At 47.8% G+C, this 16298-nt stretch overlaps 1 protein-coding gene across 1 annotated transcript in view; it reads right to left on the reverse strand.

Moving 5' to 3' along the window:
- Positions 1-16298, reverse strand: part of SCN1B (sodium voltage-gated channel beta subunit 1) — a 30830-nt gene that overhangs the window by 3316 nt on the left and 11216 nt on the right. The window contains exons 2-5 of the mRNA XM_075277935.1: positions 6333-6499; positions 2199-2436; positions 1928-2069; positions 1127-1224 (exon numbers count right to left, since the gene is read on the reverse strand). Of these exons, the coding sequence (XP_075134036.1) occupies positions 1158-1224; positions 1928-2069; positions 2199-2436; positions 6333-6499 (614 nt within the window). The 3' untranslated portion in view covers positions 1127-1157. The remainder of the gene's footprint in view (positions 1-1126; positions 1225-1927; positions 2070-2198; positions 2437-6332; positions 6500-16298) is intronic.

The following is a 16298-nucleotide window of genomic DNA, read 5'->3' on the forward strand; positions in this document are numbered from 1 at the left end:
ACTATGTGGGGAGCAACAAGAGGACATTATACTGTGTGGGGATCACTAAGGGGACATTATACTGTGTGGGGATCACTAAGGGGACATTATACTGTGTGGGGATCACTAAGGGGACATTATACTTTGTGGGGATAGGATGTGGCATTATACCATGTGGGGAGCAACAGGAGGGCATTATACCATGTGGGGAGCAATAGGAGGACATTATACCATGTAGGGAGCAATAGGAGGACATTATACTGTGTGGGGATCACTAAGGGGACATTATACCATGTGGGGAGCAATAGGAGGACATTATACCATGTGGGGAGCAATAGGAGGACATTATCCTGTGTGGGGATCACTAAGGGGACATTATCCTGTGTGGGGATCACTAAGGGGACATTATACTGTGTGGGGCTAGAATGTGTCATTATACTATGTGGGGCCATTAAAGGGACATTATACAATGTGCGGAGAAATAGAAGGACATTATACTGTGTGGGAATCACTAAGGGGACATCATACTACATGGGGATAGAAGGTGGCATTATACTATGTAGGGCCATTAAGGGGACATTATACATGTGGGGAGCAACAAAGGACATTATACTGTGTGAGGCTTCAAGGTTACATTATACTGTGTGGGCCACTAAAAGGGCAATATACTGTGTTGGGGACCAAAAAGGGGCATTATACAGTGTAGGGGCAATGAGAGGACATTATACTGTGTGGGGCTAGAATGGGGCATCATACTATGTGGGGATCACTAAGAGAACATTATACTGTGTGGGGCAAGAAGGTGGCATTATACTATGTGGGGCCATTAAGGGGACATTATACCACATGGGGAGCAATAGGATGACATTATACTGTGTGGCGATCACTAAGGGGACATTATACTGTGTGGAGATCACAAAGGGGCATCACACAAATGGTTTAATGAGAAATTGGAATTCTTTACCAAATCTGACCCAAGGACACATCTGTCTATTGGTATCAGAGTTCCTCGCCAAGCATGTGCCAGGTATGATGTTATCTTTTATGTGACAGGGTGACCTATGGGCTCTCTCATACACAGACCCTGCACCCCCTATAGCTATAGCTGTGGTCACCTTACTGTAGAAGAATATATTTGGCCACTTACCTGGTTTCCCTGTGTCACTGTCCTGGGTCCTCTATTCCTGTGGCTGCACTCCTAGGCAATTGTCTTTACTTTCAGAGGTTATTGCTAAGTAGTCTGAACTGTGGAGGGAAAGTCAGTAAGTAAGTCAGTAAGTCAATGTCTGTACAACACAACGCAAAATGACAAAGGTTATGTAAGTCAATCTTAAAGTGAATGTCCTGTCCACGGATACCATGGCACTCTTAGAGCTGACATTATGTTTCTTCACTGAATACCACGCACTGCTGTATAGTGGTTGTGCTTGGTATTGCAGCTCAGCCCCATTCACTTGAATGAGACTGAGCTGTAAACTGGCCACACGACAAGCGAACGTCTCACCACTGGCCTGTGTCCCAAGTGTCAGACCGCCACTAACTAAATATCCTAAGAATAGAACATCTATATGTAACAAGAGACCCTAGACTAAAGCAACTCAACAGTAACCCCAGAAAAACTGTAATTTACAATTTTTTTAACATGGTATCCGATAGTCCGGAATTTATTCTCCATCACGTATTCTGGAACCAAAACACAAAAGCAGAAGAAATTTACAGACATCCTTTGGGGTCTGTCGGCATAAACTCAAAGCTTGGACATTGTTATGTCATACTAGACATTGGCACTAGATGGCGCTGTATATTAACTAATCTATGGAGGTTTTTATTGTAGTGTGTACAGGCTATGTGCTGCATTGTTTTGCCACCATGTATCACCAGCTTCAGGAAGGAATTTTGGTCCATTGCACGCTGTACGATTCAATAATCCCTCCCACATGGCACTCACGCGTTCTCCAGAACCGCCTCCTCCCCGGCGGCAGCGATCTTCCGGTAACAGTAGATCATTTCGGCCACCAGCCATATGGTGAGGACCACGATGAGGACGTACATCATGATCTCTGACACTATAGAGGCGATATCTCGGTTACCTGCAGGAGAGGACAGAGTCATATAATACCGTGCTCATACTATGCTCCATTCACTGCCCAAGCAGCATGCAAAGTTTTTACAGCATTTTTTGATTTCTTCCCCCCCCCCCCCCCCCCCCGGTCACTAACCTTTGTCCACCACATTAATGTCGATGAGTTTGGTGACGTTGGTGTTGTATTCGTGGCTTTCGAAGATAAGCGTGCGGTTGACGCTGCACATGTAAGTCCCTGCGTGTTCGTAGGTGACATTGGTGATGACTACAGACATGTCCTGCAAGTCTTCGGAGTGACTACTCCCGTTCCACTTTAGCCGGCCAATGAAACGTTCATCCACGACGGATAATTGAGGGTATTGGTATATGAGTATCTGAGAAGGGAAGACGAGAGAAAAAGCAGCGTCAGCAAAAATTACATAGTCCAAAACCCCAAAACTGATGAGATCACCGGGCACCGCATAATGTGAGACTGTGACCCAAAGTGTCTAAGTATAGATAGAAGTAATCCAGATGGTAAACGCCTATTAAAAAACAAAAACGCAGCAGTAGCAGCTGTCGCCGGGCCCCTTAATGCTACTCTGGTAGATACGCCACTGCTGTATATGGCTATGGCTGTACATGGTTATGGCTGTATATAGTTATGGTAGTATATGACTATACTGGTTAGCACTCCGCTTTCCCAGCAATAGAAATAATACAAAGCATTCACATTTACCCGGGATCCTTTGAAGTGCAAAATACAAAATACACCTAAGTGTCATACTTTACAGGCTGCAGTTTTCTTACTTTATGATGAAAGCTAAAAATAACTAAAATGTGAATAAATATTTATATCCATCAAGTCTATAACCTGACAAGATCTCAGAGAGCAACATAAAGATCTTTGAAGTTTTATATAACTGCAGGCAGGAGCAGCACAGAGGATGAACACTGTGAGAAGATGTATCATGTATACCAGCTGTACATATATAGCTATATACAGTATATACCACTTGTACATATACAGTGTTGGCCAAAAGTATTGGCCCCCCTGCAATTCTGTCAGATAATCCTCGTGTTCTTCCAGATAATGATTACAAGCACAAACTCTTTGGTAATATCTTCATTTATTTTGCTTGCAATGAAAAAACACAAAAGAAAATGGAAAAAAAAAGTCAAATCATTGATCATTTTACACAAAACTCCAAAACTGGTCCGGACAGAAGTATTGGCGCCCTCAGCCTAATACTTGGTAGCACAACCTTTAGACACAATAACTGCGCACAACCGCTTCCGGTAACCAGCAATGAGTTTCTTACAAGGCTCTGCTGGAATCTTAGACCCTTCTTCTTTGGCAAACTGCTCCAGGTCCCCCCTGAGATGTGAAGGGGGCCTTCTCCAAACTGCCATCAAGAGATCTCTCCCCCTCCCCCACAGGTGTTCTATGGGATTCAGGGCTGGACTCATTGCTGCCACTTTACAAGTCTCCAGGGCTTTCTCTCACCACCATTTTCTAGTGCTGACCTGAAGTGTGTTTTGGGTCATTGTCCTGCTGGAAGAGCCCTGACCTCTGAGGGAGACCCAGCTTTCTCACACTGGGCCCTACATTATGCTGCACAATGTGTTGGTCGTCTTCAGACTTCATAATGCCATGCACACGGTCAAGCAGTCCAGTGCCAGAGGCAGCAAAGCAAACCCAAAACATCAGGGACCTTCTGCCATGTCTGACTGTAGGGGGCGTCTTCTTCTCTTTGAAGGCCTCTTTTTCTCCTGTAATCTCTATGTTGAGGCCTTTTCCTACTTTTGTCTCATCTGACCAGAGAACATTCTTCCAGAACGTTTTTGGCTTTCTCAGGTAAGTTTTGGCAAACTCCAGCCTGGCTTCTGTCTCTGGGTAAGAAGTGGGGTCTTCCTGGGTCTCCTACCATACAGTCCCTTCTCATTTAGACGCTGACACTGGATAGTACGGGGTGACACTGTTGTACCCTTGGACTGCAGGGCAGCTTGGACTTGTTTGGATGTTAGTCGAGGTTCTTTATCCACCATCCACACAATCTTGCGGTGAAATCTCTCGTCAATTTTTCTTTTCCGTCCACACCTAGGGAGGTTAGCCACAGTGCCATGGGCTTTACACTTCTTACTGACACTGCGCACGGTAGACACAGGAACATTCAGGTCTTTGGAGATGGACTTGTAGCCTTGAGATTGCTCATGCTTCCTCACAATTTTGCTTCTCAAGTCCTCAGACAGTTCTTTGGTCTTCTTTCTTTTCTCCATGCTCAATGTGGTGCACACAAGGACACAGGACAGAGGTGGAGTCAACTTTAATCCATTTCAACTGGCTGCAAGTGTGATTTAGTTATTGCCACCACCTGTTAGGTGCCTCAGGTAAGTAACAGGTGCTGTTAATTACACAAATTAGAGAAGCATCACATGGTTTTTCAAACAGTGCCAATACTTTTGTCCACCACCTTTTTTATGTTTGCTGTGGAATTATATCCAATTTGGCTTTTTGACAATTCTTTTTGTGGTTTTCCATTGAAGACAAATTAAATGAAGATATTAATACCAAAGAATTTGTGATTGCAATCATTTTCTGGAAGAAACTGAGTATTATCTGACAGAATTGCAGGGGTGCCAATACTTTTGGCCAACACTGTATAATTATATACAGTACATACCCAGGTTATACCAGCTGTACATATATAAGTATATACAGTATATACCCAGGTTATACCAGCTGTACATATATAATTATATACAGTTCATACCCAGGTTATAGCATCATGGCCCATATCACTATATATAAGAAGATATATAACTTACTAGCAGGAGGGGCCGGCTTCGCATGGGTATATTTCATTTTTTATTTGTGTAGTGGCTCATTTTCGCACTGGTGTATTTTGTTTGTCTTCTGTGTGTGTATCCATAAGCGTCATGTGATTATGTGTATCTCAGTTTGGATATCAGTCAAAAACCTGCAATTGGTTGTTATGGATACCTGGAGTAAAGCTGTGTGTATGTGATCTTGTATAACAGTGTCCTGCCCCTCTAAAACTGACCTACAGCAGCCAAGAAAAATGACTGGGTTGTTATGGAAACCTGGAGTAAAGCTCTGATGTGTGATAGTGTGTGCTGAGCTACGTATCTAATCCACAACGCATGATACTGTGTGCTGAGCTGTGTATCTAATCCTCTGATGTGTGATACTGTGTGCTGAGCTGTGTATCTAATCCTCTGATGTGTGATACTGTGTGCTGAGCTGTGTATCTAATCCTCTGATGTGTGATACTGTGTGCTGAGCTGTGTAGCTAATCCTCTGATGTGTGATACTGTGTGCTGAGCTGTGTATCTAATCCTCTGATGTGTGATACTGTATGCTGAGCTGTGTATTTAATCCTCTGATGTGTGATACTGTGTGCTGAGCTGTGTATCTAATCCTCTGATGTGTGATACTGTGTGCTGGGCTATGTATCTAATCCTCTGATGTGTGATACGGTATGCTGAGCTGTGTATCTAATACTCTGATGTGTGATACTGTGTGCTGAGCTGTGTATCTAATCCTCTGATGTGTGATACTGTGTGCTGGGCTGTGTATCTAATCCTCTGATGTGTGATACTGTATGCTGAGCTGTGTATCTAATCATCTGATGTGTGATACTGTGTTCTGGGTTGCGTATCTAATCCTCTGATGTGTGATACTGTGTGCTGCGCTGTGTATCTAATCCTCTTATGTGTGATACTGTGTGCTGGGTTGCGTATCTAATCCTCTGATGTGTGATACTGTGTGCTGAGCTGTGTATCTAATCCTCTGATGTTTGATACTGTATGCTGAACTGTGTATCTAATCCTCTGATGTGTGATACTGTGTGCTGAGCTGTGTATCTAATCCTCTGATGTGTGATAGTGTGTGCTGAGCTGTGTATCTAATCCTCTGATGTGTGATACTGTGTGCTGAGCTGTGTATCTAATCCTCTGATGTGTGATACTGTGTGCTGAGCTGTGTATCTAATCCTCTGATGTTTGATACTGTATGCTGAACTGTGTATCTAATCCTCTGATGTGTGATACTGTGTGCTGAGCTGTGTATCTAATCCTCTGATGTGTGATACTGTGTGCTGGGTTATGTTATCTAATACTCCCATGTGTGGTACTGTGTGCTGAGTTGCGCATGTAATCCTTCGACATGTGGGTTATACCAGCTGTACATATTGAAGTATATACAGTATATACCCAGGGTATACCAGCATGTTGTATGCTCTTCTCTGTTTTGTACTCTATTACTCACCAAGTCAAATTTCTCCATTCCTTCCCCCTTGAAGTACCATTCTGTGAAGGTTCTGGCCACTGTCTCTCCTCGCTTCTTGCAGGAAATACACCGGATTTTAACTTCATGCCCATAGACGGCCTCTGACTCCGGATCCACCTCAACGCAGCCGGACCAGCACGTGTATGCTGCAAAACAAAGGCACAGTCACTGTCGTGTGTGTTATTATCTTTACCTATTCCCTATCATGTGCTGAGAGTACAACTCCCAGGAAATGGCGGATGTCAGCCCAAAGTCCTAACCCAAGAGACCAAATCTAGTCCTGCTCCCACAGCAGAGGGTTTGTTACACTTGTATCCCTTCTAGACAGTTCTTTGTGAAATTCAAGAGTGTATGAATGAAATATTTTACCTACACTGATACATTGTAACAAACAGCCAGGACAGGAAAGAACTTTGTTTAATTCACAGAGGATTGTCTATACTGGATACAATGTAACCAACCCATAATATTGTTACAATGGATGAGAAGTTCTGGATTTTATTGCGCTGAGAGCAAACTGTACAGTAACCACAAGGCAAGGATCAGAGGTCCTAACCACAGTGTGAACAGGAGGAAGGTTAGGGCCAGGGGTCAGCAGGAGGAAAGGTCAGAGGTCAGATCGGTCAAAGATGAGGTCAGCACAAAGAGCAAGAGAAACTGTAGAGATATATAGATAGATAGATAGATAGATAGATAGATAGATAGGAGATAGATAGATAGATAGATAGATAGATAGATAGATAGATGAGATGTGTAGATAGATAGATAGGAGATAGATAGATAGATAGATAGATAGATAGATAGATAGATAGATAGATAGATAGGAGATAGATAGATAGATAGGAGATAGATAGATAGATAGATAGATAGATAGGAGATAGATAGATAGATAGATAGATAGATAGATAGGAGATAGATAGATAGATAGATAGATAGATAGATAGATAGATGAGATGTGTAGATAGAATAGATAATCTGCTGTCAGTATAGTAGGTTTTCTATGCTGATGGACTCCATCTTCTATATTTCTTATCACTGTCATGTCCTGCTCTATACGTTCCGGTACATTATAGATCTGATGTGACTGTGACTATTCTCTGTATTAGGTTTATTATGTTTTTGATCTGCTGTAAGGAAGAAACTGTGTATTTCAGCAGTAATAAAAGCCTTCATCCTGCGCGGAGGCCCCCGGGGCTCCAGAGTGTACTTTACACAATATGGCTAATGTAATGGAGGATCCACAACCTGGACTCAGCACTTGTTAATGGATGATCTTAACTCTTAACCCTTCGTGTTGCTGCACCAGCGGAAGCCAAGCAAACCTATGATCTAGTCTGCAGTCAACTCAAAACGTTCTCCATCCAAACATGATGTAGAATATGGTTTGGGCACTGGACTGCTGCAGTTATATACTGACATATTCTGCAGGGTTCTGGTGATCCAATAGACATGCTTCTGCCCCACATCGTCTCCGGTCCCAGGTATGGATGGCATCATATAGACTCTTTACAAGGAAGGATCCAGGGTAAATATGAGGTTCATTGGTGGTTGTTGTGATAGTGTCAGGTGCAGCTGTGTGTGACACAGCACAGGACTATGCTAGTCTATGAATGGAGTTAGGACTAACTATGATGGCATTCTTGGTCCTGAAATCATATTGAACAAGGAGCAACTGCTTGACCGTTGTCTTATATAGGAAGTCCTTGACCAGAGCTATCCCAGGGGAACTTGTAAGCAGTTGCAGTCTGTCTGCTGTATCAAGTATGGAGCAGAGGAAAGCCCTGGACAATACTCCTCTTTGTGACCAAGAAGTGTAACCACAAAGCTGTGTACTTGACATCAAATGTAACCAGCAAACTGTGTGCCGACTAGAGACTGCAACCACTAAGCTGTGTGCTGGCAGAACTAAGACCACTAAGTTGTGTGCCCTTCAGAGACTGTAGCCACTAAGATGAGTGTCCAATAGAGTCTGTAGCCACTAAGATGTGTGTCCACCAGAAACTGTAACCACTAAGCTATGTGCCCACCAGAAACCCTATCCATCAAGCTATATACCCACCAGAGAACCATATATGCCTACCAGGGATTATAACTAGAGATGAGCGAACACTAAAATGTTCGAGGTTCGAAATTCGAATCGAACAGCCGCTCACTGTTCGTGTGTTCGAACGGGTTTCGAACCCCATTATAGTCTATGGGGAACAGATACTCGTTAAGGGGGAAACCCAAATCCGTGTCTGGAGGGTCACCAAGTCCACTATGACACCCCAGGAAATGATGCCAACACCTCTGGAATGACACTGGGACAGCAGGGGAAGCATGTCTGGGGGCATCTAACACACCAAAGACCCTCTATTACCCCAACATCACAGCCTAACAACTACACACTTTACACACTCAATACCACCTCTCTGACAGTAGGAAAACACCTTGAAACATGTGTATTTGGCACTTGCAGTGAGGAGAGCTTGTCACCAGCAGTGAATTTGGCCCTTGTAGTAAGTTGAGGTTGGCACCAACATTTGTTTTGAAAATCAGGGTGGATTGAGCCTCTAACCAGCAGAGTTTGGGCAAATTCATGGTGGAGGGAGCCTCTAAAAACCCCAGTTTGGACCAATTCATGGTGGAGGGAGCCTCTAAAAACCCCAGTTTGGACCAATTCATGGTGGAGGGAGCCTCTAAAAAACCCAGTTTGGACCAATTCATGGTGGAGGGAGCCTCTAAACAGCCCAGTTTGGACCAATTCATGGTGGAGGGAGCCTCTAACCAGCCCAGTTTGGGCAAATTCATGGTGGAGGGAGCCTCTAAACAGCCCAGTTTGGGCAAATTCATGGTGGAGGGAGCCTCTAAAAACCCCAGTTTGGACCAATTCATGGTGGAGGGAGCCTCTAAAAAACCCAGTTTGGACCAATTCATGGTGGAGGGAGCCTCTAAACAGCCCAGTTTGGGCAAATTCATGGTGGAGGGAGCCTCTAAAAACCCCAGTTTGGACCAATTCATGGTGGAGGGAGCCTCTAAAAACCCCAGTTTGGACCAATTCATGGTGGAGGGAGCCTCTAAAAAACCCAGTTTGGACCAATTCATGGTGGAGGGAGCCTCTAAACAGCCCAGTTTGGACCAATTCATGGTGGAGGGAGCCTCTAACCAGCCCAGTTTGGGCAAATTCATGGTGGAGGGAGCCTCTAAACAGCCCAGTTTGGGCAAATTCATGGTGGAGGGAGCCTCTAAAAACCCCAGTTTGGACCAATTCATGGTGGAGGGAGCCTCTAAAAAACCCAGTTTGGACCAATTCATGGTGGAGGGAGCCTCTAAACAGCCCAGTTTGGGCAAATTCATGGTGGAGGGAGCCTCTAAAAACCCCAGTTTGGACCAATTCATGGTGGAGGGAGCCTCTATAAACCCCAGTTTGGACCAATTCATGGTGGAGGGAGCCTCTAAAAACCCCAGTTTGGACCAATTCATGGTGGAGGGAGCCTCTAACCAGCCCAGTTTGGACCAATTCATGGTGGAGGGAGCCTCTAAACAGCCCAGTTTGGGCAAATTCATGGTGGAGGGAGCCTCTAACCAGCCCAGTTTGGACCAATTCATGGTGGAGGGAGCCTCTAAAAACCCCAGTTTGGACCAATTCATGGTGGAGGGAGCCTCTAAAAACCCCAGTTTGGACCAATTCATGGTGGAGGGAGCCTCTAAAAAACCCAGTTTGGACCAATTCATGGTGGAGGGAGCATCTAAACAGCCCAGTTTGGACCAACTCATGGTGGAGGGAGCCTCTAAACAGCCCAGTTTGGGCAAATTCATGGTGGAGGGAGCCTCTAACCAGCCCAGTTTGGGCAAATTCATGGTGGAGGGAGCCTCTAAAAACCCCCGTTTGGACCAATTCATGGTGGAGGGACCCTCTAAACAGCCCAGTTTGGGCAAATTCATGGTGGAGGGAGCCTCTAACCAGCCCAGTTTGGACCAATTCATGGTGGAGGGAGCCTCTAAAAACCCCAGTTTGGACCAATTCATGGTGGAGGGAGCCTCTAAAAACCCCAGTTTGGACCAATTCATGGTGGAGGGAGCCTCTAAAAACCCCAGTTTGGACCAATTCATGGTGGAGGGAGCCTCTAAAAACCCCAGTTTGGACCAATTCATGGTGGAGGGAGCCTCTAAAAACCCCAGTTTGGACCAATTCATGGTGGAGGGAGCCTCTAACCAGCCCAGTTTGGACCAATTCATGGTGGAGGGAGCCTCTAAACAGCCCAGTTTGGGCAAATTCATGGTGGAGGGAGCCTCTAACCAGCCCAGTTTGGACCAATTCATGGTGGAGGGAGCCTCTAAAAACCCCAGTTTGGACCAATTCATGGTGGAGGGAGCCTCTAAAAAACCCAGTTTGGACCAATTCATGGTGGAGGGAGCATCTAAACAGCCCAGTTTGGACCAATTCATGGTGGAGGGAGCCTCTAAACAGCCCAGTTTGGGCAAATTCATGGTGGAGGGAGCCTCTAACCAGCCCAGTTTGGGCAAATTCATGGTGGAGGGAGCCTCTAAAAACCCCCGTTTGGACCAATTCATGGTGGAGGGACCCTCTAAACAGCCCAGTTTGGGCAAATTCATGGTGGAGGGAGCCTCTAACCAGCCCAGTTTGGACCAATTCATGGTGGAGGGAGCCTCTAACCAGCCCAGTTTGGACCAATTCATGGTGGAGGGAGCCTCTAAAAACCCCAGTTTGGACCAATTCATGGTGGAGGGAGCCTCTAAAAACCCCAGTTTGGACCAATTCATGGTGGAGGGAGCCTCTAAAAACCCCAGTTTGGACCAATTCATGGTGGAGGGAGCCTCTAAAAACCCCAGTTTGGACCAATTCATGGTGGAGGGAGCCTCTAACCAGCCCAGTTTGGACCAATTCATGGTGGAGGGAGCCTCTAAACAGCCCAGTTTGGGCAAATTCATGGTGGAGGGAGCCTCTAACCAGCCCAGTTTGGACCAATTCATGGTGGAGGGAGCCTCTAAAAACCCCAGTTTGGACCAATTCATGGTGGAGGGAGCCTCTAAAAACCCCAGTTTGGACCAATTCATGGTGGAGGGAGCCTCTAAAAAACCCAGTTTGGACCAATTCATGGTGGAGGGAGCCTCTAAACAGCCCAGTTTGGACCAATTCATGGTGGAGGGAGCCTCTAAACAGCCCAGTTTGGGCAAATTCATGGTGGAGGGAGCCTCTAACCAGCCCAGTTTGGGCAAGTTCATGGTGGAGGGAGCCTCTAAAAACCCCCGTTTGGACCAATTCATGGTGGAGGGAGCCTCTAAAAACCCCAGTTTGGACCAATTCATGGTGGAGGGAGCCTCTAAAAACCCCAGTTTGGACCAATTCATGGTGGAGGGAGCCTCTAAAAACCCCAGTTTGGACCAATTCATGGTGGAGGGAGCCTCTAAAAACCCCAGTTTGGACCAATTCATGGTGGAGGGAGCCTCTAAAAACCCCAGTTTGGACCAATTCATGGTGGAGGGAGCCTCTAAAAAACCCAGTTTGGACCAATTCATGGTGGAGGGAGCCTCTAACCAGCCCAGTTTGGACCAATTCATGGTGGAGGGAGCCTCTAAAAACCCCAGTTTGGACCAATTCATGGTGGAGGGAGCCTCTAAACAGCCCAGTTTGGACCAATTCATGGTGGAGGGAGCCTCTAAAAACCCCAATTTGGACCAATTCATGGTGGAGGGAGCCTCTAACCAGCCCAGTTTGGACCAATTCATGGTGGAGGGAGCCTCTAACCAGCCCAGTTTGGGCAAATTCATGGTGGAGGGAGCCTCTAAAAACCCCAATTTGGACCAATTCATGGTGGAGGGAGCCTCTAAACAGCCCAGTTTTGGCAAATTCATGGTGGAGGGAGCCTCTAAAAACCCCAGTTTGGACCAATTCATGGTGGAGGGAGCCTCTAAAAAACCCAGTTTGGACCAATTCATGGTGGAGGGAGCCTCTAACCAGCCCAGTTTGGACCAATTCATGGTGGAGGGAGCCTCTAAAAACCCCAGTTTGGACCAATTCATGGTGGAGGGAGCCTCTAAACAGCCCAGTTTGGACCAATTCATGGTGGAGGGAGCCTCTAAACAGCCCAGTTTGGGCAAATTCATGGTGGAGGGAGCCTCTAAAAACCCCAGTTTGGACCAATTCATGGTGGAGGGAGCCTCTAAACAGCCCAGTTTGGACCAATTCATGGTGGAGGGAGCCTCTAAAAACCCCAATTTGGACCAATTCATGGTGGAGGGAGCCTCTAACCAGCCCAGTTTGGACCAATTCATGGTGGAGGGAGCCTCTAACCAGCCCAGTTTGGGCAAATTCATGGTGGAGGGAGCCTCTAACCAGCCCATTTTGGGATAAATATAACAGTCCATGGAGTCTCATCTTCCTCTTGTTTGGTGACAGCTGGACACGTATTGGGCAGCGATCTCCACAGTGGCCTCTTCTTCTCCCAGTAGGATGTAGAGTTTCCTCTTCTCGTCTGCAGATATGAAGTCTGGGATGTGGGCAGAGAGTCTTTGGTAGTAGACGGCCCTCATAGCTGAGTATTTGGTGCAGTGTAGCAGGAAGTGGGTCTCGTCTTCTAGGGCCCCCTGGTCACAGTGCTGGCACAGTCTCTTCTCCCGTGGCTTGTACGTCTGTCTGTATCGCCCCGTCTCTATCTCTAGTTTGTGGGCGCTCAGTCTGTATCGGCTCAGGGTCTGTCTGCGCTTGGGATGGCGTATTCTCTCCAGGTAGGTGGCCATGGTGTAGTCCCTTTGTAGGGATTGGTACACGGTGAGTTTCTTGGAGTTATTTATTTCGTTTCTCCATTCTTCAATGTACCGCTCTCTGTTTGCCTCTGCTAGTATTAGCAGAATTGTGCAACGCTTATGGTGGATGAGTATGAGGATGCGGAGGAATTGGAGAGGTTGAGTACAGACATGGAGTTTCATGTTGGGGTGCTTTACACAGGTGGGCACAAAAATGAAGGCTCTATCCAGTGGTGGTTCATTTTTATCAAAGTGAGCCGGTCGGCACTCTCAGCTGACAGACGGTTGCGCTTGTCAGTGATGATGCCACCGGCTGCACTGAACACCCTCTCAGATAGGACGCTGGCGGCAGGACAGGACAGCACCTCCAAGGCATATAGGGCAAGTTCAAGCCACAGGTCCAACTTCGACACCCAATACGTGTAGGGCGCAGAGGGGTCGGAGAGGACAGGGCTGTGGTCGGAAAGGTATTCCCGCAACATGCGCCTATACTTCTCACGCCTGGTGACACTAGGACCCTCTGTGGCGGCACTTTGGCGAGGGGGTGCCATCAAGGTGTCCCAGACCTTAGACAGTGTGCCCCTCGTTTGTGTGGACCGGTGAGAACTTGGTCGCCTACTGGAGGAACTGTCCTCCCTGCCGCCAACGTCACATGCTGGAAACATCTCCATCATATTCTGCACCAATTGCCTGTGGCAAGCATTGATGCGATTGGCCCTCCCCTCTACCGGAATAAAAGACGAGATGTTGTTTTTATACCGGGGGTCAAGGATAGCAAAGATCCAGTACTGGTTGTCCTCCATGATTTTGACAATACGCTTGTCGGTTGTAAAGCACCCCAACATGAACTCAGCCATGTCTGCCACAGTGTTAGTTGGCATGACTCCTCTGGCCCCACCGGAAAGTTCAATCTCCATTTCCTCCTCATCCTCCATGTCTACCCATCCGCGCTGCAACAATGGGACGATTCGAAGTTGCCCGGAAGCCTCCTGTATCACCATCACATCATCGGACAACTCTTCTTCCTCCTCCTCCTCCTCCTCCTCCTCCTCCATTAAACGCGATGAAGCGGACAGATGTGTGGACCTACTCTCCAGCTGTGACGGATCGGATGCTATCCCTGACTCCTCTGTGTGATCTGAGTTATCCCTGATGTCAATCAGGGATTCTCTCAGAACACACAAGAGCGGGATTGTAAGGCTCACCATCGCATCCTCAGAGCTCACCCTCCTTGTGGACTCCTCAAACACCCGTAGGATGTCACAAAGGTCTCTCATCCATGGCCACTCATGGATGAGAAACTGAGGCAGCTGACTTTGTGGCACCCTAGGGTTTTGTAGCTGGTATTCCATCAAAGGTCTCTGCTGCTCAACCACTCTATTCAACATCTGAAACGTTGAGTTCCAGCGTGTGGGGACGTCGCACAAAAGCCGGTGTTGTGGCACATGCAGGCGTTGCTGGAGAGATTTTAAGCTAGCAGCGGCTACTGTCGACTTGCGAAAGTGGGCGCACATGCGCCGCACTTTCACCAGTAGCTCTGGAACATTGGGGTAGCTCTTTAGGAAACGTTGCACCACTAGGTTGAAGACGTGGGCCAGGCATGGAACATGTTGGAGTCCGGCAAGCTCCAGAGCTGCTACCAGGTTCCGGCCGTTATCACAAACGACCATGCCTGGGCCCAGGTGCAGCGGCTCAAACCATCTTGCCGTCTCATCGAGGAGGGCATCCCTCACCTCGGAGGCAGTGTGCTGTCTGTCCCCCAAGCTGATCAGCTTCAGCACAGCCTGCTGACGTCTACCAACGCCAGTGCTGCAACGTTTCCAACTCGTAGCTGGGGTCAATCTAACAGCGGAGGAGGAGGCGGTGGCGGAGGAGGAGGCGGTGGCGGAGGAGGAGGCGGTAGAGGAGGAGGAGGAGGGGGGTGTTCTTCTCGTGTCCCTGCCAGGAATGTTAGGCGGGGAGACGAGGTACACCGGGCCAGTTTGGGAAGCAGTCCCAGCCTCAACTACATTCACCCAGTGTGCCGTCAGTGAAATGTAGCGTCCCTGTCCGCATGCACTTGTCCACGCGTCGGTGGTCAAGTGGACCTTTGTGCAAAGCGCGGAACTAAGGGCCCGCCTGATGTTGAGTGACACGTGCTGGTGCAAGGCGGGGACGGCACACCGGGAGAAGTAGTGACGGCTAGGGACGGCATAGCGAGGTGCCGCAGTTGCCATCAGGTCCAGGAAGGCGGGAGTTTCAACAAGCCGGAACGCCAACATCTCCTGGGCCAGCAGTTTAGCGATGTTGGCGTTCAAGGCTTGCGCGTGTGGGTGGTTAGCAGTGTATTTCTGCCGCCGCTCCAATGTCTGAGAGATGGTGGGTTGTTGTAAAGAAGCGCCTGATGGTGCCTTTGATGGTGCAGGAGAAGGAGATAAGACAGGAACAGGGGAGGATGAGGGAGAAGTCAACAAAGTGGCGGAGGCAGATGAAGTGGTGTCCTGGCTCGTCCTCTGGAGTGCATCGCCAGCACAGTCAGCAGTGGCAGTGGCAGAGGCAGTGGCAGAGGCAGTGGCAGTGGCGTGAACGGCAGGCGGCCTTTGTCCTGCCGTTGCTGCCTGCCACTGATTCCAGTGCTTGGATTCCAAATGACGGCGCATTGAAGTGGTGGACAGGTTGCTCTTCTCAGAGCCCCTAATCAATTTCGAGAGGCAAATTGTGCAGACAACACTATATGTGTCCTCGGCGCATTCCTTGAAAAAACTCCACACCTTCGAGAAACGTGCCCTCGAGGTGGGAGTTTTTCGGGGCTGGGTACGAACTGGAACATCTTGGGAGATTCCGGGTGTGGCCTGGCTTCGCCTAAGCTGCTGACCTCTGCCTCTGCCTCTAGCTACCCTTTTTGGTGCTGCACTTGCCTCAACATCCACACTACTTTCCCCGCTTGACATCCCCCCTGTCCAGGTCGGGTCAGTGTCCTCATCATCCACCACTTCCTCTTCCAACTCCTGTCTCATCTCCTCCTCCCGCACAATGCGCCGGTCAACTGGATGCCACCAAATCGAACGGAGATGGAGGAGACTCTAGTGTTTGAGCATCTGGACACAGATGCTCCTCTGTTAGGTTCGTGGAATCGTGACGTGGAGAGGCAGGTTGAGGGACAATGAAAGGAGCGGAGAACAGCTCTGGGGAGCAGGGACAGTTGGGGTTATTGTTCTG

Source organism: Leptodactylus fuscus, chromosome 6 (genome assembly GCF_031893055.1).
Source record: "Leptodactylus fuscus isolate aLepFus1 chromosome 6, aLepFus1.hap2, whole genome shotgun sequence".
In the NCBI taxonomy this organism is placed as follows: Eukaryota; Metazoa; Chordata; class Amphibia; order Anura; family Leptodactylidae; genus Leptodactylus; species Leptodactylus fuscus.